Source organism: Rhinolophus sinicus, linkage group LG06 (assembly GCF_036562045.2).
Source record: "Rhinolophus sinicus isolate RSC01 linkage group LG06, ASM3656204v1, whole genome shotgun sequence".
NCBI lineage: Eukaryota > Metazoa > Chordata > Mammalia > Chiroptera > Rhinolophidae > Rhinolophus > Rhinolophus sinicus.
This window is the reverse complement of record NC_133756.1, coordinates 126,848,425-126,871,006: the sequence shown is the minus strand read 5'-3', so window position 1 is coordinate 126,871,006 and position 22,582 is coordinate 126,848,425. Positions and strand designations below refer to the sequence as shown.

Genomic DNA, 22,582 nt, shown 5'->3' with positions numbered 1-22,582 from the left:
GTAATTATAGAAGCATCTTTGTTTTTGATATTACTGTCCTTTTAAATGTACTCAATGGGAATAAGCATTCCCTGGCTATGGGGCAAAAATTCAGACAGGACCGGGACTTCCTTTTTCATTAATGGGCAAAAATAAATCATGTGATTAATTTAAACCAAACACAGTCTCAGTTCAGTCAGTAAGAAGGCCCTGGGCTGTATAATCAGCAAAACTTCAAACTTGACTTGACATTAATTCTTCTCCAAAGGTTCTGCCATCCAAGGAGAAGTATGGTCCCGCTCCTTGCTCCTCCTTTCCAATTTGCTAGCTGTTCTCTCTCCATTCTAGGAAAGAGGACAGAGAGAAGATGTGGAGGTGGGTTGGCTCTTACTTGGCTAATACTATGGTAAGATGGCTTTGTGCCCTCGGGCCTGGCAGATATAGAAGATGACTCTTTTGTTACATTTTTTCTGGGTTCTCTGAAGACTGCCCTGCTGAGCCAGGTAACTGTAGCTTCCTTGACAGGGCTAGTGCCTCAGCTTTAACTGGCCACTCCTAGTCCTCCCACAGCTTCTGCCCTGGTGGTACCCCCAAAGCAGCTTATTGCCCTGGCAGGCTGCCCTCTTAGGCAGGAGGGCTGTTAAAATGCTAGCAGGATGACATTTCCATCTTGGGTTCCATATTTGTACGGTTGTCCTGCCATTGGAGGGACTTCCAGTGGCTGCTTTAACTTTCTCAGGCATGAGCCCTCAGTAATGAGACTTCTGTGTCCTGCAATTGCAGGGAACACATGTCAGTTCTGTAGGTGGTTCCACGGAAGCCTCTCCCACTAAGTTTGGGGGGGAGGTAGGTCATCCGACCTTTCCCCTCAGCTCAGAAATCCTCTTCACAAATCCTCTCCTTCATCTTTAACAACTCAGTCCTTATCCCCTCAACTGGCGTGAATTTCTAATCAATTTCCAATCACCTCCTTCGAAGTTTCACACGGGTTTGTCTAAGAACTCACTTGGGCATCTGGTACCCACAGCATCTTGCTGCCTTAGTGAAAATTCCCAGCCTAGCATTCTTGTTATGTGGGCATCTCTAAGAATTCTACCCCCTTCCACCCCATCACACATACTATGCCAAAGTTGCTATGAAATAGCCCCCTCGAATGTCTCAGTGCCTCTGAGCAGTGGCTCCTGAAAAGCCAGCGGTGGGGGGCACTGCAAATTTGATTCCTTCAGAAAGAGAGTTTCCTGAAAAAAGGACATTCCAATTAGGGAGAATGATAGCTCAGCCTTGTCACTGGAGCTGTCGATAGCAGAGCAAGAGTGCCGGGCAATGCTTTATGAGCCAATAAAGGAAGATGCCACAGCACCTCCAGAGTCATAGGAAGCACATTTCTATTTGCTTATTTGCTGCCTTTAATTTTATAGGTGATGGGAGAAGTGTCCCCCTTCTGCATGTGTCCAATTAGCTCTGTTTACCCAAGAGGTGCCCCACTCCCTGGCTCTGAGTGTTCCTGAGTAAGCCCAGGAGAAAACACAAGGAGAACAGAAATACATACCCCTGGTCTGAACGGTGCCAGGCCCTAGTAAGTCAGCTATCACGAGGGTGAGGGTCTGGGATGCCAGGGGACTTGACTGAGAGACCATCTGTCCACGCTGTTATTGATGTTTCCATGACCCCAATTCCACTGCTGCTCATGAGAACCTTGGCGCAGAGCTAGTTATCAGCTGGGTTGGGGGAGGGCTGAACTAATTGATTTCTGATTTTTATGGACCTGGCTGGCAGATATGAAGGGAAAAATATGATTCTTCAACTACTACGTTGAGAGATCACCAGGGGACAAGAAGGGAAAGCTGAACAGAGAAGGCACTTCCGGGCTCTCCATGTTCATATTTCTATCATATGAGCCATCTCTCTGTACAGGAAGGGAAGTCTTGAGCTTAGAGAATGAATTGGGTCATGAAAACCACAGCTCTGTTCCTGGATGTTCATCTAGTGTAGACAGTGGACTCACGATCCCCGTGGTTCGGAACTCGGTGGGGTCAAGGCACCCAGGTGGCAGGTGAATGTGGACGAAGACTGATGATCCAGAAGCCCCTGGGCACTTGTCCCACCTGAGCCGCCCTGTAGGAGGGCTGCTGGGGAGGGGAGATTTGGGCCAGCGCTGATACGGTTTTCCAGTGTCACTCTACCCAAGGCTGGGGATCTTCTGAAAATACAATAAATAACTGTTGGGCAGGTACTACCATCTGTGTGGCTTTTCTTAGGACTGGCGAGCGTGTGGTAAGGGCTATGCTCAGGATAAGCGACAGGACCCGGCAGCTTCTGGCCAAGTTTCAAAGACTGTTTGAAAGTATGCTTTTGGATTTTAACATTCATTGTGAGGAACAAAACTCAATTTGGGGTCTCAGGAGCTGTACCGCTAAACTCTGAGGATGTCGGGAGCCATGCTCTCAGCTTCTTATCCTGCTGTTCTAATGAGGTTAATGATTATTTTTCCACTGGGCACCTACCTGGGATCGTCATAAAAAAATAATGAAATAAATGACTCCCAGGGATATTTAGACGGATATCACTATGGAAAGTGGATGTTAATAGGCTCTAGAAATATGATAATTATCAGCTATTTGTGATGTAGTGACTGTAATATGATAATAAGATGTATTACGCAGGTAGAAAGCACCAAAAGAAATGATACAAAGTAGAATTATGAGAAAAAAGAGAAAGGAGATCTTGTTTGGTTATTGTCTTTGTTGTGATAAAGTTGAAATGGGAAAAAGTTGAAATCTATTATACATGTTGAAATTTACATGGTATTTAGTAGTTCCTTTATTTTTGTTGAATTAGTGTGCTATCTTTCCCCTAGAAGGTGGATCAGTGTGTGTGTGTGTGGTGTGCGTGTATGTGTGGTGTGTGCGTGTGTGTGTGGTGTATGTGTGTGTGCGTGGTGTTTCTGTGTGTATATGTGTATCTGTTCGTGTGTGGTGTGTGTGTATGTGTGTATATGTGTGTCTGTGAGTGGTGTGTGCATATTGTGTGTGTGTGGTGTGTGTGTGTGTCTGTGTGTGTCTGTGTGTGTGTGTGTGGTGTCTGTGTGTGTGTGTGTGTGTGTGTGTGTGTGTGTGTGTGTGTCTGTGTGTGTGTCTGTGTGTCTGTGTGTCTGTGTGTGTGTGTGTGTGTGTGTGTGTGGTGTCTGTGTGTGTGTGTGTCTGTGTGTGTGGTGTGTGTGTGTGTGTGTGTGTGTATGTGTGTGTAATCCATGGTGAATTTAGACCCTTTGAAGCCTCTGCTCCAGCAGCAACTCCTATGGTTAGGAGCCGTCCATTTCTTGGTCTGTAGTGCTTGTTGAATGAATGAATGAGTGAACCCACATTTACTTAACTTTAAAGCCTGGTGTTTCTATTTCCAAAACGTACTTTAAATCCAGTTCACTCGCTCTCTATCTCCAGCTACTAGCCACGTCCAAGCTGCTTCTCTCCTGGACTCCTCAATAGCTCTGAACTGGCCTCCTCCCATCCAGTCTTGGACCAGAATGAGCTTTTTAATAGGTTAATCAGATTATGCTGCTCCTTTGCTTGTGTCCCCCAAAGTTTTCCCATTGCTGTTAGAACAAGACCCACATTTCTTACCACGGCTTACGAGGCCCTGCGTGATCCTTCTAGCTTCCAGTCACACTGGTCTTCTTTCAGTTCTTTGGACCCCCATGTTCTTTCTGGCCACAAGAGTCTCATGCTCGCTGTCCCCTTTGTCCTATGTCCGGCTCATTTACCAGCTCCAATGTGTCCCCAGGATGACCTGTGCTGATCACTGTTTGCAAAGCCGTGCCTCCCCTTCCACTTTCTTTTTATTATACGACTAAGTTTATCCCCTTCACAACTGTCGCAGCCTACAGTGACCTGCTTTCTTGGTTTAGTTTACTTAATGTCTGTCTCTATCAGTAGAATGGAGGCTCCACTTGACAGACTTGCCTGGCAAGTGCAGTTACAGCCATGACACCAGGTGCTCAATGAGCATAACAGAGTTAATGGCTTGGGAGTGAACTTGCTCCTGTCTCCCCCTACACTCGTGCACACGTTAGCTTTGCAAAGAGACAGCCCTGACGCTGCTGTCCCTGGAGACTTTCTTTGGAGATGGTACTCAGGATGCTGAAAGTGGTGCTTACATATTTCACTCTACGCCGGCTGTGCACGCTGCCACCTTCAGGCCTGAAATGTGCCTTCTGGAATCCTCAGGCTTTCTAAATGCTAAATATGTGGCATCATAGGATCTTGCATCTCTGGTGAATAATTAAGACACCTTTATGTTAAAATGCAGATTTTCCATTGAAAGGCAAATCTTTCCTTTCAAACCTTTGAATAAGACGGGGTTTATATTTATAAAGTAAGCTATATGCAAGAGCATATTCTGAGCACTTTCATTTGATTGCTCAGTAAATGCATTTTCACTCATCCAAGCTCTGTCTCAGAGTATTTTGCAGAGATAGTCAAATAAGTGACAGTAGCCCTATTGAGTAGTTCTATTGAATTTTATTCCGTAATGTTCTGCATGGTTCCAGGGAGTTTTTTGGGCCTATATGTCTCAGAGTTGGGTTGAGAGTGTTTTGTTTGGGGCCAGCTGGGTTTTGGGGCCGAATAGGGGAAGGTAAAGTGTGTAACATGGTTGGCACCCTTCCCCCTACTTACTGTATCATCTCATCTAAAACACCTCTCAGAGTTCTGGGAAGTCCTACCACCATGGGATTATTTGGAAGATGAAATGATATAATGAACGTGAAAATACTTAGCACACTGTCTGGCCCATAATTGGTGTTTTTATAAATACAGCATAGCTGAGTTCAATTTACTTGGACATTTTAATCATTAGCACTCCATCTAGACTCCTTGTATAGGACTGTGTATCTTTGCTCCACTCTGTACATTCAGTAGGAGCTCAAGAAACACTTAACATATTATTTGTTATTGTTTTCTCATTATAGAACTAATCATCATCAACAAATAAATAATTCAGAAATAACTGCTAACACTTTAGTCGTTGAATGGACCCACCATGAGTTGACTTCAGTTCGATTTACTGGGGGCAGAGAAAGGCAGCCCTAGAAATACATCAGTCCAGAGAGAAAATAGGGGAAACATTGCCCCTGATGCCCCACATTCCCGTGTGACCCTCTTACCCTTACCCGCTGGGCCGGCCCTGAGCCCGGCGTTGGCACAGAGCCCCAGAGGTCCCTCTCTGCCCCCACCAGGCAGCGCAGAGCAGTGGGAAACTTGGCCAGCATCCAGACAGCAGGGCACCTGTCCTCCCGTCAGATTTAGGTGCTGTCAGCTGCTCCCAGGGTGAGCTAGATCACCCATTCTTTCCTGGCTGCACACTCCGAAGAAACCTACTTGTCTTGCAAGCAAACCCCAAATAAAGCACGAGTTGCTTCCTGCAAGTGGCTTTGTGCCGAGGCTGCTGTTGCTCGCCTTGTTGCTCAGCCATGTCCCCGTCGCTTTCTGGGACTCTTGGCTCGGCCCTTCATGACCCTGAATAACCGTGCTGCTGACAGGGAGTCAGGCTACAAAGCGGTTTTATTTGTCAAACAGACATCCAGTCAGGGCCAGGACAGAGCAGGAGCACAACGGGCCAACGGACAGTGGGTTAAGAGGAGCCATAAGAAAAGTATCCCAGGGTTTGGATCCTGTCGACCTTATTTTCTTGCTGGGTATCCCCAGGCAGGTTACTGAACTTCTCTGAGCCTCAGTTTCCTTGCTTAGTATGGTCCTACCAGGGTTCTTCTTGCAAGAGTCAAGCCCTGTGCTGTGGACGTCATAAACATCATCTCAATTAAGCTCAGAATGTCATGGCAGAACCGGTGTGTTCAACAAAGTGAAAGGAAAGTGGTGGTTGGAAAGAGAGCCAGGGAATCACAGCCCGAAAAAGTTTGCCTGGTATCAATGTTGCTGCCACCGTCCCCAGCACCATTACAAGCAGCTAGATACCACCTTCCTGTCATGGCACGGGGAGGGAGGTCCCAGAACAATGTCATGTCACAGCTGGAGCAGGTCTACCTGCTTCATTGCCTTAAAGATGAGAAAATGAAGCCCAAAGGGTATGACTTATGTGAGTGTTATTCATTCATTCATTCATTCCTCATTCATTCATTCATCAAACATCTTTTGTGCTTCTATCATGTCTAAGCCCTGTGCCCTGTGCTAGGGATGCAGGCGTGCCTTGAGGGCATGGTCTGTCCTCAGGAAACCACTGCAAGCATGAGGGGGTTAGAGAACCAACTGTAAGGATTGATGGGGAGGAGGCAGTCAGCATAGACTTCTCTTACAGGAGGAATGGAATTGAAGAAAAGGACTGAAATGAGAGGATAGGGTGAGGGGGACCCAGGAAAGCTTTTATTCGGTGGGAGGACAGGGAGCACATGTAAGGAGAATGATCCAGAGGAAAAGTAGATACAGATGGGAGAGTGATGACAGATGTGCAGGGGCTCGTGCCTCTGGGGAGGAATCACGAAGTTGTTTGGAGGGACATTTGACTCCTAGGCAGAGGTTTTTAGGAGGTGGACATGGAAAGGGAAAAGCATCCCATGGGCCACAGAAGTTGTGTCCTTGGGCCACAGGTGGTTGGAGACCAAGGACGCACCATGGACTCCATGGCAGCTGCAGGGCCCAGCAATCCTTCCTGGTGTTCGGGTGTGGGGACAGGCCTTGGGTGGGCCAAGCATAGATCTCACAGTAGCAGGAAGAAGCTCTCCGGAGGAGAAGCAAGGGATCTGGCAATCTGCCAAGGGACCTAGGTAGTGCAATTCTAAGGGATCTTTAAGACAATTCCATACCTCCACCAATATCTCAACCAGTCGCGTAATATAAGGGGGTCATATAAAGATTCAAAGATCAAAATTTTGCCAGTGAATAGTCATCCTATGACTGTCCGCAAGCCTATACCGGAGGAGTAATGGGGTCTGCGGGGTGGTCACGTACCCAGCCAGACGCACAGAGGACATTGCTTTCCTCACACCCCAGTGATAGAACGTGAGATGTGTGGAGAAGAGTAGGAGGCTTCTTCCTGTCCTTTGAGAAGCTTCAGGTTCCCATCCATCAGCCAGGACAGAAATGTGAGGCATGAGAAACTATCCTTTCCTCTGTGCCAGCAATAGGAGGGAGCATGCGTAGACAGAAAACGTGAGGGTACCTGGTGCCCAGGGTCTCAACCCTGGGGCCCAAGGGCTGAAGACCTGGCCTGAGCCAGGCGGTCCCAGGTTTCCCACCTCAGGAGCATAGTGGAGTGACAGCTGTGGCCAAGCATGGACTGGGGGCTGGCGCTCAGGCCTCCAAGGCAGGGGAACACCTTGGGCTCCGCTTAAACATCACCTCCTTCCAGACGTCTCTGTCAGTTGGCAAAGGTGACCCGAGAGACAGAAGCAGATTGGAGGGGCGGTCGTTCCGGTGGTTGTGGTCATCACTGTTGTTCTGCTCCAAGTGCGTTTTCTAAAGGTCGTTGTGGGAAATGGTCAAGGAAGCAAGAGAACAGGACTTTGGTTCATTCAAAAGACAAAATCCATTTGGAGACTATGAACCTTTGGAAAGCTTGTGACGGGACCCTGCTCCAGGGAACTAAGCATCACTGATGTCCACAGAGTTCAAGGAAGACAGGGAGGGGGGTTCTTAGGTCATTCCTGAGGTCAGGGTCCTTCTCTAACGGCCACTTGAGCCCCTGGAGCCCGTTGGAAAGGCTTCCAGAGGAAGCTGGAAATACCACAGGGCCTCTACCTCATTCCCAAACAATCAGCCCATTCCCATCAGCAGCAAATTCGATCGACACTGTGTGTCACCAGCCTTGGGCCACATGATGTGGTGAATCCAAAGTTGAGCAAAGCACAGACTAAGCCCAGGCCGCAGGGATGGTGCCTGTGTGTGCGTCTGCACACGTGTGTGGGGTGTGTGTCCTGGGCTGACATTCATGGCTGGGAACTGGGCTCACTCCAGGACATGGGGTGTTTCCCTTCAAATGCCTCCATCCAGCCATCACACTGGTGTGGCATCCTCTGCTGTGTCTGGGGGATCTTGCTAAGAGCCTGGAGAAGAGCCTCTGTCACCCTGCCTGTCCTGTCTGGCTCTGGGTAAGGCAAGTCTCTCTGAAGGAGCAGAGAGCAGCTGGCAGCAGCTGCAGCTGGAACCAGCCAGCCCTAGAGGTGACCTCACCTGGGACAGCAGCACCTGAGATAGCAGGTGCTACAGAGCCATGAGCCTGACCCTCTGCCCGGCTTGTGCATGTCAGTGGAGGAGCCAGCAGAGGCTCCCGCCCGCCCCCTCTCCCTGGGCACACACAGCTTGCATAGCCGCAGGCACACACAGGGCTGTCTGCTCGCCATCAAGGGCCTCCTGCCTCCTGGACTCCAGGTTAGGAAGATGCTCTCTTTCAAACACACTGCCCCTGCTCAGAGATGATCAGTTTATTTCCTATCTTTTATTAATCAAAGACGTGTAGCTATTAAACTACTGATTCCCAGCAGAACACCTTGGGTGTTCTAAAAATCTAACCCAAAGCCAAGGAGTGGGGTCCCTTCATTGATTCGTGTGTCATTATTGCAAGGCCTTTCTGAAACAGTTGGAAGACTGGGAATTCCCTGCCCAGGTCTTACCTGCTGTCTTATCTCCTTCTCACATCTGCCCCAACCTTACCACTCTGTCATCTTCAGCAAGTCTCTGAACTTTTCTAATGAAAAGATTGATTTGGCCTCATTCTCTCCCCTGGGAAATAAGACAGATGAACTCATTAGCTTCATCTCATCTTGATTTGGGGGTTCAAATCATCTTCTTTAGCCATTGACCCTCTAGGTTTCTTATACAAAACCCTAATATGTAAACAGACTAAATTAGAGCCTCCCGGATAAAAGGGGAGAGGCTTCAGAGCCCCGCCCTCTCCCACTCAGGGTCCACCTTCCCCAAAGGGATTCCACAGGAGCTCTTGAAAACCAGTATCCTAATTATTTTCATGGTGAGGGGGTGGAGGGTATCTTCTCTCCTTCTGGGGGAGGTGGACCCATATCCAAATCTTGAGACAGTAGGGTTAGGTGGCATGCATACTTTGAAAAAGTTTATTCTAAAACAGCCATCGTTTTCAGTGACATTTAATTTTTTATTTATTTTCAAATTTCAAATAATATGAAAGGAGGGTAGAGATTTTATGAAAAGGGGGCATTGACTTATAAAAGGTTGCAATCCATTAATCTAAATCAGTGTTTTTCAAACTAAGGGTCACAATCCATGAGTCGGTCATGGAATCAATTTCCTAGGTCATGAGTAGCTTTCCTTCTTAACAGAATATTGTTGCATGAAATAGACTATATCAGAGGTAGTACATACATAGTAAGGCTGAAAACTGTTTTGCAAGTTGTGGTTTCCCTTGTGTATGTTTGCATGCATATACTAGATAGACATACTGTGAAATGTCATTCTTACTGTGGGTTATGATCAAAAGAAAAGCCAAGAGCTGGTCTGGAGGGATGGTTCCTGCCATCTTTTTATGCTCTGACTTTACCTCGCATCTTCATTTGGGAAGCTTCTGACCTGCTGTGCTAAGCAGCGCACTGGAGAGCAATGCAATGCTCAGGAGGGCAGGACTGCTGGATGGGGTGAGCCCTCCACAGGGAGAGCCCAGCACCCTACAAATGCCCAACAATAACATTCTCCCTACTGGCGCCTGGCAGGAGGCGTGGAGGTTAACACAGGGCCGACCTTGCCCAAGTCCGTGGTCCAGGAAGCTAATCGTGGTGTATCTTGTACAGGGCAAGTGATGTGAACATGCGAGGGGGAGGGGCTCCCCTTGATTCTTCCCAGCGGCAGAGAGGCTTTTCACCTCCAGGCCGCTCTGGTTCATGGAGGTGCTCTTCGGACCCCGCCTGAGCTGTGCCTGCCAGCCTCATGCCCTGGGTTGCCTCAGTTTCTCTGATTGCCAAGATGCCAAGGCTACTAGGTCATGAGCCTCAGGAACAGAGAGCAACCTGGAGGACCAGTGCCCAAGCTGTGAGGAACCCTTGGTGTCTCCCTGCGGAGTGACAGCCCCACAGGGTGGGAATCCCAGTTTCACAGCCCCGAGCTGCACGGTACGACAGACCAGCCTCCAGGAAAAGTCTCCACTGCCCACCCAACTCTCCAGCCCAGGGAGAACCAGATGGGGACAGAGGCCCTCATCCTGTGACACTGGATTCCTCCACGCCCATATGGCTTCTCTGACTTCCCTTCCTCCCCTGACCTTGGCAGGGAGCCGAGGCAGACCTTCCTTGGCCATCCCTGAGGCAGCTCACCCCGGGGTACCAGTCGGCTCTGGGTCCTATTTGTCCTGTCAGGAGCCCTGTGATCTAAGTCCCTCTGTGTACCAGACCCTGATGTGAAAGACAAGAAAATGACGAGCAGCCACCTCACCAACTCCCCACTGTCTCTGCTCATCATCCTATCCCACACCCAGCTCCGTACCTGACCCATAACAATATTAACATTGGCCAATGATCGTATAGCACATAGAATTTAAGAGGCTTTGTTACTAACGTATTCAATCCACAGTAACCCTGCATGGAAGCAGGTATTATGATTATCCCCAATGTTCTGCATGAGGAAACTGAGGCACAGAGAGGTTAAGTGACTTGCACCAGGTCTGCCAGGCTAGGCTACGTCTGCACAGCTGCATCTCGATACACATTTGTTGAATAAGTGAGTTAACTCTCATTCATAATTTCAAATGCATAGAGTTTAATTTTCACCTCTCTGTGGGTACCCAGGAAAGGTAGGGCAAGCCAGTGTGTCTTTTGCAGTGTTCTGGGGCCTGCAGGGAGCTTCTCTCTGAGCCACCTGCCCAGAGGAAAGGGCATTAGAACTGGGTGTATCTCCTTCCTGAAGAGAAGGACATGTTCAGGAGTCCACGTGAGGCTGTGCATCCGAGTGACCTCTCTGGTCACTCGTGGCATAGAGGTGGAACCTCAGGGCCACAGGGTCTCTGAGCAGAGCTCTCATCCTCAGATCTGAGCCTGGGACACTTGGGTCTCCTAGGAAGGCCCCCTCGTGATCCTTTCTGGGCATAGGAACCCATTTCATCGCGTACTTTGAAACTCCATCTTTTGTAGAGCAATAAAGGAGATCCCTGAAGAAAGTTCAGACCCTGTGGAGAATCCTGAGACCCGCTAAAGTGGCCTTGTCTGACCTTGTGCACAAGGTGTGAGTATGGATGCTTTCCAAAGCCCATGGCTGACGGAGCTAGATAAGCGTGGGATCGCTTATTTACTGTGTCCGGACATGTAGAGTTTCTTTGTCTGGAGCCTTTGCTTATTTTGTTGGCTGAATGCTGGGCCCTCCCCCTTCCCCTTCCTCAGGTGCCCATGCATCACAATTGAGTTGATAAGTTAAGAATTTGCCAGATGGAAAGGACTAATTTTCCCCCTTTCAAAATTATAGGCATGACGGGTTTTCTTTTTTTTTTTCTTTTTTTGCACACATTCTGCTGGGCACACGCATTCATAATACAGAGTGTTGGGACATCATAAAGGTTTTCACATCTTTCATGTGATAAGTATTTTTGCTGTCATGCTTGAGAAAAGGATTTCGTTTGAAAATGGCCTATTTCTTTTGAAGGCTTCTTTGACGTGGATTCAAAGCTTTTCCTGGTCCTGCAGGGGTCTGAGGTTGGAAGGGCCTGTTGGTTAACTTTTTTCAAAGGACAAATCTACTTCTTTTCACCAAAGTACAGCGTGGCTACCAGGGCTGGGAGACTTATGAGTGAGGAGAGTCATGAAAAGATGGTCGGTGAGCCCACAGCTGCTGGGGATGATGGCACGCTCGGCCCTGGGCCCCCCACAGCCGGGGCACCCAGGAGTCTGTGAGCAGATTGAAACCCGCCAGTGCCCTGGCTCTATTTATCCTTTTCCACTGTAAATTACACTGAAAGAATCAAATGTGGCTATGTGACCAGAGTGGAGCCCCATGGTATTTTCACGCAAGTTTGTCTTTACACGTGTTCTCGCCTTTGAAATGACACATTTTTAATTCTTCCTACATGTGGTGAGCAGCCACTTGGGACTAGAGGAATCTGTTTTCAGGACAAGCCTTTGTGGGCTGCTGTGGCTCTGTGTGTGTGTGTGTGTGTGTGTGTGTGTGTGTATGTGTGTGTGTGTTCCTACATGAGTGTGTGCCCGTGTGTGAGGACACAGCTGCTGAGCACTGAGAAAACCAGGGACTCTGGTGTCCTCTGGGGGCCTGGGTTCATCGTCCTGGGATCTGGAGATTAGTGTTTTCTTCCTGCACACCTGCTGAGCACCTCCGACCTCCCTGCCAGCCTGACATGTCGCGTGCAGGTGCGTCTGTAGATCAGACCCAGGTACCAGCGGTGGTAAGGGTGCCTGAAGGAGAATCTGCTGGTTTGCCCAGGGCTCAGGCTCTGGGGTTTGACTGTCTCAGAGGTACTGGAAATACTTGGTAGAGGAGCAGGTTGCTTTTTCCCAGAGCCACTTTGCAGGAATCCTCCTGGGTGATGGAGCGAGCACTGAGCAGGGAATGAGGGCGGTCAGGGGCTTCGTCTACTCTTCTAGTCCAAGAATCAGCTGCTACCGAGCTATGCGAACTTGGGCAAGTCATTTAACCTCTCTGGATATTAATTTGTTTCTTTGTAAAATAAAGGCATGAACAGGAGGCATAAGGGTTCCACTGAACATTCTGCCTCTTAAGTGGAAGCCACCAGTCCCTGTGTGAGCTAAAATCTGTAATCTGAACCACCTTAGAGTAATGGCATTTTAGAACATGAAACATTCTTAGAAATCATCTTATCCTAGCCCTGTTCACTTACCCATGAAAAATCTGAGGCCTAAGGTGGGGGGGGGAGGCGACTCGCCCAGGGCCGTGGGAGTGAATGAACTGCAGAGCCAGGGCCAGAAGGAGGCCTGTATCTCCTAGTCGCCTCTTCCGCCTGGTTCTCAGAGTGGGGCCCAACCAGCAACCTCAGCATCCCATGGGGATTTGTTAGAAATGTACATTCTCAGGCCACACCGCAGACCCGCTGGATCAGAAATCTGGGGGTGGGGTCCAGTGATGATCTGTGAATTTACAAGCCCACTGGGTAAGTCTGACTGATGCTTGCTAACATTTGGGAAATACTGCATGTGTTTGGGAAAAACAGCACGTGGCTGTTCCTTTAAGACCAGAAGAAAGACATTGGAAACTGGAAAGCTTCCCTGAGAAGCTGAAAATGGAGAGAAAAGGGTAACGTTGCAGAAGAAAGGTACATACTCTCTCCCCAGCTAACTTCAGGCTGCAGGTTTCCCAAAGCAAGGGCACTTGGGTAGCCCATCCCAGCTCCTAGGAGGTACAGCTGCTGCAGACTGGCGTCTGAAGTTGGTCTGGCTGCAGGCTGTTCTGTTGCAAAGGGCCACTTGCCTTTCTCCCTGCTGAGCCCAGCTGTTCCCGTCTGTGTGTGCTGTGCCAGGAGGAGGATGCCACTTTCACATCCACGGGGTGGCCAGCTTGTTCATTCCAAGAAAATGATATGTAGAAACACTGTGTTTTAAGTGTGAACAGTGAGGTGTATATTTAGAAGTCCAGGTGCTCAGCTCCATGCTGTCAGCTCTAGGAGACGGAAAAAAAAAATGATGGTATGTGCTTCAGAGTTCATTATATCTCCTAGGCAGAATCCTAGGCTGAAAGGGTTGTTTTAAAGTAGCACATAATGGCACCTATAAATCCTGGTTCCTAAGATACGGACATTTGTCACTCCCTAAAATGAGTTTTTCACATGTTCTTTATATTGGTTGGCTTAGAGCATAAAGACTTGGGCCTTTAATAGCAGCTTTCCTTCTGCATAATTCCTAATCAAAGTCCATTTCCATTGCCATGCGTGTCTGCACACATTGAGCTCTGGCTGCCCCTACCTGCCCAGCTGGCTCAGCCCTGAGCTCAGCCACACCCAGGCCCAGCACCCACCCTGTGCAGGTGGGGGAGGAGAGGGCAGTCCCAGCCTGCACAGGATGGGGTGTGGGATTTGTCTGCCCCGCGAGAGGCCGTCATGGAGAATGTGGAGTGGGCTTGCAGAGTCTGGAATTCCTGTTCCCTGCCTGCCATGTCAGCCCAGACAGAAATGACTGCTTCTCCCTAGACTCCTGACTTCTTCTCTAGCTCCTTGCTAGGACTTGCCAGCCTTGCTGGATCCTAGCCCACCTGGCTGGGGTGGCCTTCTCTAACCGTTGCCACCTCCTCCCACGGCGCGGAGCCTGGTTCCTCCGTCCTTGGCTGGGCCAGGGTCTTGTTTTCAGTGACTTGAACACCCAGAATTATAACTGCCTTTTGTCCTTGGCTGAGACTAACAGGCATCCTGGGGCCCTCGCCAGGTCAGCTAGGGCTGTGTCCCCTGAGGCAGATACCAGGTGCTCAGAGTGGGTGCTCAGTGGAACGAGGCAGCGTCCTGGAGGCAGAGGCTCTTGACTAGCAGGCAGGTCCTAGCTAACACTTTCCCTGAGCTGGCTAGATGGCAGGCACGGCTCTGAGAGCTTGCCACGGAACCACAGACTGAGGCACAGCGCAGATAAGACTCGCCCATCCAGTATACGAGCAGCTGGGATCCACAGCCGGGGGCTAACACTACACCAGGGGTTGGCAAGCTACAGCCCCCGAGCCAAACCTGACCTGCTGCCTGCTTTAGAAGTAGCTTCCTTGGAGCACAGCCATACCCACTCATTTACGTACAGTGGTGTCCTCTTACCCTCGGTTTCACTTTCCATGGTTTCAGTTACCCATGGTCAACCGAGGTCCAAAAATATTAAATGGAAAATTCCAGAAATAAACAATTCATAAGTTTTAAATTGCGTGCCATTCTGCATGGCGATGAAATCGTGCGTCATCCCACTCTCTCCCACCCGGGACAGGACTCGTCCTGTGTCCAGCACATCCACACCACAGACGCTCCCTGCCCGTTAGTCATTTAGTGGCCGCCTCGGTGACCAGATGGGCTGTCGCAGGGTCGCAGTGCTTGTGCTTGGGTCACCCTTATTTTACTTAATAACGGCCCCAAAGCCGTTCACATAACTTGTATTACAATATATTGTTATAATTGTTCTATTTTATTAGTACTTATTGTTGTGAATCTCTTACTGTGCCTAATTTCTATATTAAACTTTATCATAGGTATGTATGTAGGAGAACACAGTGTATATAAAGGCATCCACTGGGGTCTTGGAACGTATCCACTGCCGATGAGGCCGGGGGGTGGGTGGGGGCGGCTACCGTATTGCCTATGGCTGCTTTCTCAATACAAAAGCAGAGTTGAGTAGTTGCACCTAAGACCATGTGACCTGCCAGCCTAAAATAGTCACAACTGGTCCTTTACAGTAAAAAGTTTGCAGGGCCCGTTTGACATCGTACTGCTGCTCGTGATTCCCATGGATTTGGTTGCAGATTGTTCGATGATGTACCAATGTGCACTTTTCTGGGGAGTGGTCACAGGTTTCATCAGATTCTCAGATGAGAAAACCCTGAAAACAGTAGAATGCAACTTTAGGGAGTTTTGAAAGCCAGAGTTTGGGGTAGTCAAATGCTGGCCCCAGTCTAAAGCACAGCAGTAGGAGGCAGGGACAGAGGTCAGGAGATAGTGGGAAACTGGGGCGGGTCATCAGAGCTAGTGGGGGAAGAAACAGAGAGAGGCAGGAGGGCAGCTGTCCCAGTACCTGCCTGGTACCATCTGGGGCCGTTCACTGGCTGGCGTGTGAGGGAGACAGAGCCAATGTGGCTTCGGGGTCAGGGATGAGCTGCCTCCATAGCTCGTGGCCACCTGATGCCCTCATGCACACCTGCTTCTTTGGAGAAGCTGGCTGGCAGCCCTGCCCTGCTTGTACTGGGTGTATTCTGTTCAGTCTCCACGGTGTGTCAAGGACGAGAGTGCGGCTGTGCTGAGAGCACTGCTGGAAGTGGTCGGCTCTCTGCAAATGTTAACTCTTGTTCCTGTGCCTCACTGCAGCCCTGAGAGCCAAGTACGAACATTAGAATCTTCATTTTATAGACACCCAAACCCACAATGAGAGAACTCTGACTGGAGTTGGCAGAAAAACGATCCCCCAACGATAGGCATGTCCTAATCTCTGGAACCTACCAATATGTTACCTGACATGGCAATAGGGAATGAAGGTTGCAGATGGAATTAAGGTTGTTTATCAGCTGACCTTAAACTAAAGACATTGCCCTGGATTATCCAGGTGGGTCCTTAAAAGTGGAAGAGGGGATCAGAAGAGGAGGTCAGAGTAATGCCATGTGGAAAGGACTCAACCCACTCTTGTTGGCGTTGACCGTGGAGCAAGAAAGCTTTGAGCCAAGGAATGCCGGTGGCCTCTAGAAGCTGCAAAGGAGAATTCAAGGACTCAAGAATACAAGGAAATGGATTCTCCCCTAGAACATGCAGAAAAGCACGCAGCCCTGCCAACACCTTGATTTTAGCTCAGGGGGACCCTGTCAGACTCCTGACTTCCAGAGCTACAAGAGAAATCTGTATTGTTTTAAGCCACTAAATTTGTGGTTATTTGTTATAGCAGCAACAAGAAACGAATCCCCTTACCAGGAGTTTGATAGTTTGCTAAGAGCTTTACTGAAATCTACCCCCCTCACTTAATCTTTGTGATGAGCTAGAGGTAAACATGACTATCTCCATTAAACAGATTAAACAGATGAGCAAGCTGAGGTTCAGAGAGGTTAAAGAGCTCGATAAAGGTCACACAGCTGGTCAAGGGCAGAGCTGACTGCAGAGCCCCTGCAGCAGGCTGTCCTGTGCAGAGCAGGCCCTGGGCCTGCCTTGTAAGAAGGCATTCTGAGGAAGCCTCTGTTCTTCCCCGAAATGCTCTTCAGGTGCCGGAGGAAGCTCTCCCAGATTGCCTTTGCCATGATGAATAAAGTCGTCATGCAGGGGGTTTTAATGGTGTTGGACCTGCGTCTGTCAGGGCTCCTTTCTTCCGATTAGCTCCAAGTCCTTTCCTGTCAGGTTCCACTTCTCTCTCTTAGCAGTTCTGAGGATTCCTGGAAGAGAAAGTATAATTGTGGGGGCTGCTGACAAAAGACCTTCAGCACATGTCCTGATGCACCTCTAGAAGCAGAGAAAAGGGGAGACCCTCAACTCAACACAGTACTTTGTTTCTTTATTATTAGGGCTCTTAGCACATCAAAGGGTGTTTAAAAAATCTGAGAAGTTTCTCTTGGGAGCACAATTACAAGTGGAATCCTAATGTCTTGCTTTGCTACGTATAAGCAAAGTCCTCCTTTCTCTCTTAAATAAAACCCAAACACTGTTTCCATCATACAGAAGAGAAACGGCGGCCTGCCGGGGATGGAGGAGAGGGTCGGCTGAGGCCTCCTGCCTCTCTGGCCAGCCAGCTTCCCACAGGCTCCCAGTGCCTCGCTTTGGCGGGCACAGAGGCTGGGCTTTGGCCCCTGGGCTGGGTGTTGGGAGAGGAAGGAGGGGAGACACAGCAGAAGGCACACTGGAGGCGACTAGGGCTGGCCTGCCGGTCCAGGGGCATCCCTCCCTGTGTGGGGCATGAATCCCAGCTCATCGGCCGTGCACAGAGGAACGGGCCTGGGTGCTCTGCACACGCAGCCTGGGCTTCTCAGTGGAGGCCAAAGCATCAGGCTCTTCCTGGGGGATAACAGTGACTCCTTATCAACAGGTAGCCAGCCGGGCCGGCAGGAGTTTACTGAGAGTGACAATAGGAATGGACAGTTCAGAACATTCAATAAGCCCTTTTCTTTTTGACCCAAAATAAAACATGCAACAAGGCATCTCAAGAGTAGAAGAAAGTTTTGTAAAAATCATTGAACTGCACATTTGAAACGGGTTTATACACCCCAATAAAGCTGCTTAAAAAAATAAAATGGGTGGAAGAAAAGGAAACATCCTTTAAGAATTCTTATCTGGGATATTCAGCAGCGCCTGCTCCACTATTTAATGCTTAGCCTTCGTCTTGCCGAGCTGACTTCACAGCCACTCTCCATTGCAGCTGGGCCGTCTGCTCCCATTTCACAGGTGAAGAAAATGGAGGCCTGAAGGCACTGCAGGTCTTGTCCAGAGAGAGTAAATAGCAGACTCAGGAGTGGGGAGCACAGGGGTCCCCAGAATACTTGGGGAGGAGGACCAGAAGACAGGACCGTCTGTGCCTGTTCCCTGGATGAACTTCAGACGCGGGCCTGGTGCCTGCAGCGGGAAGTTAGTTACCTGGGACACAGACCTGCCTGCCCCAGTTTCTCCCTCCCTCCTCATTCCTGGGTTCTGGATCTTATCGCCAAACACCCAGAGCTTCAGCTTTGAGCATGGCCTGAGGGAAGAAACAGAAATAGTAGCAGTGGCTACAGGACTGGCTGCAGGGCAGGAGCTAGGCCCGCTCTCCACCCACCGTTGAAGCCTTTTTAGCTGTTTTCTCTGCCTGGAAAAAGGAAACTGAGTAAAACCACAGGAAACAAGAAGGCTCTACCACTTTCCTGGGAACATTTCCCTAAAGGGACCCAAACCGAGGGACTAGAAGCAGAGCTGCCATTTCCAATGAGCTCACGGTCCAGCGTGGGCAGTGGGCAAAGGGAACACTCGGGGATGTGAGCTGTGTCCCGGGTGTCTCTGGGACGTGCTGCCCACCTAATCCTGCTGCCTCCTGTCTCCATGAATTGGCCTGGAGCCTGGCAGGACACGTGTCTGTACTTCTCAGCTCTCAGTAGTGCGCTGCCTGTCAGGCATGGTGGGATATCTGTGAGACCACATTGTGGCAGTTCCTGGATGTCCATGTACTCACTGGCAGAACTTTCTGGAACTCAGGTCATGCACAATGAGGGGCGGATGACAGCACCCCTGCTGTCCTCAGAACCATCCGATGCTCTGGCTTGGCTATGGGCTGAGTTCACTGTGCCCTGCTCAGTGTCTTCTGTGCATGAGCTCTCCCTGGGGAGCCCTCAGCCCCCGGATACACACTTCCCTCAAGTCACCCCTCAGTCAGGTGGGCCAAGTAGGTCTGAAGTCTGGCGGGGGCCACAGCCAGGGTCTGCTTCTGGGAGCTGCCTATCCCTGGGTGAGAGAGGTCCATGGGTTTGGCCCATCACCGGATATGTCCAGAGACCCCTGGGCCCCTGCAAAGGACACAGCCTGGCACTTCCCTGAGACCTTTTTGTCACCTCAACATGTCAAAGATGGTCCTCCTTTGCTGATGACCAATTAGGTCTGATTTCCTACTGGAGAGGAGAAGGGAGTTGTTCTAGGACTGGTTAAAGGTGGGCCACTTGTCTGTGGACATGGGGACCCTTCCTCTGGGGACTAGACAGCAGCAGCATCTTCCAGAGTCAGGACCTGAGGGCAGGGCCATCTTCCCCATCTGAACTCAACAGGTGTTGCTGGAAGAGCACCCAGGGGGAGCTGTGGGGCTTCATGGGTCCTCAGCAGCTGACGGTTACTGAGCTAACATGTATTATGTGCCAGGCACCGTGCTAAGCTCCTTACACAGACCAGCTCTTGCATATGCACAAATGTTCTATGGAGAAGACACTACTATTATCAACCCCATTTTCCAGATGAGGAAAGTAAGGTATGGGATGAGCTAGACTAAGCTAGTAAATGGTACAGCTGGAGTACACATCCCCGATTCTGTCTATAGCCAGTGCTCTTAACCAGTCCTTCGGAAAGGAAAGAAAAACAGACAGTTAGCAGAGACAAGGCCTTCTTACCTAAGAGATGTCAAATGTAGGGGGTAGAGCAGGGGGACAGCACACTTAAAGGGCCAGGTAGGAAATGCTTTGCACTTTGCAGGTCATATGGTCTCTGTTGCACCTACTCAACTCTGCCCTCATAGCTCTAAAGCAATCATAGATAATATGTGAGCAAATGGATGAGACTGTGTTCCAATAAAGCTTTATTTACAAAATAGGTGGTGGGCCAGATTTGGCCCTCAGCCCAGAGTTTCCCATTCGTGGTGGAGAGGAGAGAATGTGGGGTTTGGGGGAAGTCAGACTTTTCTTTGATGCCCCTGACAGCTGGGTGACCTTGGGTTGTCATGTAACTTTTCATCTTCGGTTTCCTGATGTCCAATAACTAAACACTATAGGGCACTTATTTTAATTTATTTTAAAGTGATGTATTGAGTCCCACATAAGAGCTGCGTACTGTGCTGGGAGCCAAGATACCTCAGGGAACAAGACAGATGTTGTCTTGCCCTCATGGAGTCCACACTCATGAGCACGACAGAGATAACCTTAGAGAAGGACATCAGCCACAGTGCAGTGCTTGGCTCTGGGAAGGAATTCAACAAAGAGTGCTTCCTTCCTGCTGTCATGCCCCTGACTCATCGCTCAGGACCCACTGCTTTCAAGTTTGCTGTCATTGGTACCCGTACTGACTACAAAGGCAGAAGCATGTGGTAGAACCCAGAACTTTCATCTGTTTTTTAATGCATTATTAGGCAATCCGGGCCTAATTGTGAATCATAATTTTTTCATTAACTGATCTCATTTTGCTTGGTAATATCCATTTAGGTATGTGAGAACAGGAAAACTCCATTTCTGCTAAATATTATATCATTCAGTTGCTTCACTGATTTAGATTTTCACCACCAACCCATTCCCAATGAATGAGTCATCCATCTTTTTAGAGATAACGGGGATCATTAAGATCGTGCAAGCCCTGTACTTACCTTCAGATGCACCTGGTAGGGGAGAGCAGGGCCACCCTGAGTTCTGGGATGTAGCTCTGAGCAGCCACCACTCTACTAACAACTTCGGTTTGTCGTAGAAATGCACGCCTGGTTTGCATTTACCCCTTACTGTATCCTAACCTGCTTAGTGTCGCAGAGTTTCCTTCCTTATCTTTAAGGCTAATTGGTACCCAGGCTGATACACCCAACCTCGAAGACCATGAAACCCTAGCCCCTGGCCTGTGTCCAGCCTGTACCTTGAGGTTACCTGGCAAACGTGCCGTGCACCTGCTGGCACCATACAGACAGCTGAGGGGACATTGGCAAGTGTCCCATGCGTGGCTTTGCTGTTCCTGACCTGCTTCTGCTTCCTTCTGGTGTGTCTTATTCCAGTCCTGGCTCCATCTCTTCTATTACACTTATAAGCATGGAAGGCAGCATCCCGTGTGTTTCGCATCTCTGTCCAATTTGTCTGATTTCTGACTTTGAATGATTTACCTGACTACCTGTCCCTGGGAATGAATTTCAAAGTCCTGACCCATCAGCCTATGTTCTGGCATGACCTTTACCCCCACAAAAGAAGGATTTAAATGACCTGGCAGGCTTCCTTTACCATAGCAACCCTAATTACCAGTTATTGTGCACTTATTCTGAGACACATGCTGATCTAAGTGTTTTATATACATTATCTTATGTAATTCTCCTGGATCCGGGGGTCGGTGGGTGGGTTGGTATTATTATTCCTGCATTACAGGTGGGGAATCAAGGCACAGAGAGGTTGAGTGCTTGCTTGTCGTCATGTAGCCAGTGACTGGTGGAGCAGGGGTTTATTTGAATCCATGTCTCTGTGAATCCAAAGCCTCTGCTCTTATAGGCAATAATGACCCCTCCGTGTTCTTGGCAAGTTCCAGGGAAACCCTGAGCTCTTCTGGGCCCGATGTGGGAACTGCCCCCACAAAGTCTACCAGGGGTCCCGTGGACAGTGCCTGGAGTGTGTGAAGCACCGGGCATGGCTGGCCATCTCCTGTGTCACTGGGCAGAGTCTGGAAGCAGCAGGAAGCAGCCTGGTTGGGGGTCTTTGCAGCCAGGTGAACGTCATGTAGGGTCAGGCAACTCACAGCAGGGCCAGGCAGTGGAGAGGGAGGTAGGCTGGTGGGAACTGGGGAGAGGAGCATACCCCCAGTTAGGGGACCTGGCAGGGAGTGGGAGGGAAAGCACAGTTTAGGAAAAGAGAAGCAGAAACCTCATTGCAGGCTGGGGCCCGCATCTCTGGTGGGGAAGCAGACTGGGAAAGTAAGGGCCTCCAACTTGAAGCCATGGGGCATCGGGATCCGAAGGGTCATCATCCATCAGCTTCTGAGCAGCCCTGGTGGTTATATTTCTATATCCCTTGTGCATAGTGATTGTTGGATGGATGGATGGACGGATGGATGGATGGACGGACGGATGAATGAGTTTGGGGAAGCATGAAGATTTCAGTTTCCCCTTCGCCCAGCCCCCAAGAATAGTGCTAAGATTATTGTACCCAAAGCGATGATGAAGAAGGGAAAGGGGTTGTCATGGCATATGCAGGGGTGCACTCTGACCCACTGTCTCCTTATCCCTTCTTTCTCCAGAGGCTCCCGCCAAGCCTGAGGAGGCCGAGGCTGAGCCCTTCACAGACTCCTCTCTGTTTGCACACTGGGGCCAGGAGCTCAGCCCTGAAGGCCGGCGTGTGGCCCTGAAGCAGTTCCAGTACTACGGCTACAACGCCTACCTCAGTGACCGCCTGCCCCTCGACCGGCCCCTGCCTGACCTCAGACCCAGTGGGTGAGCAGAGTCAGTGGCTGGGCCCTTGTTGATCTGCCCGTGGGGAGACGGAGGCCCCACACTGCTGGGGACAGAGCCAGGCCTGGGCATTGGACTCCAGGGTCCCTTCCCCTTGGCCAACACTGAGCAAGTCCTTCC

General features: G+C 49.7%; 1 protein-coding gene across 1 annotated transcript in view; it reads left to right on the top strand.

The window, feature by feature from the left end:
• The window catches only part of GALNT18 (polypeptide N-acetylgalactosaminyltransferase 18), a 310,766-nt gene that overhangs the window by 132,496 nt on the left and 155,688 nt on the right, over positions 1 to 22,582 (top strand). The window contains exon 2 of the mRNA XM_019729256.2: positions 22,252 to 22,444. Coding sequence (XP_019584815.2) covers positions 22,252 to 22,444 — 193 coding nt within the window. The remainder of the gene's footprint in view (positions 1 to 22,251; positions 22,445 to 22,582) is intronic.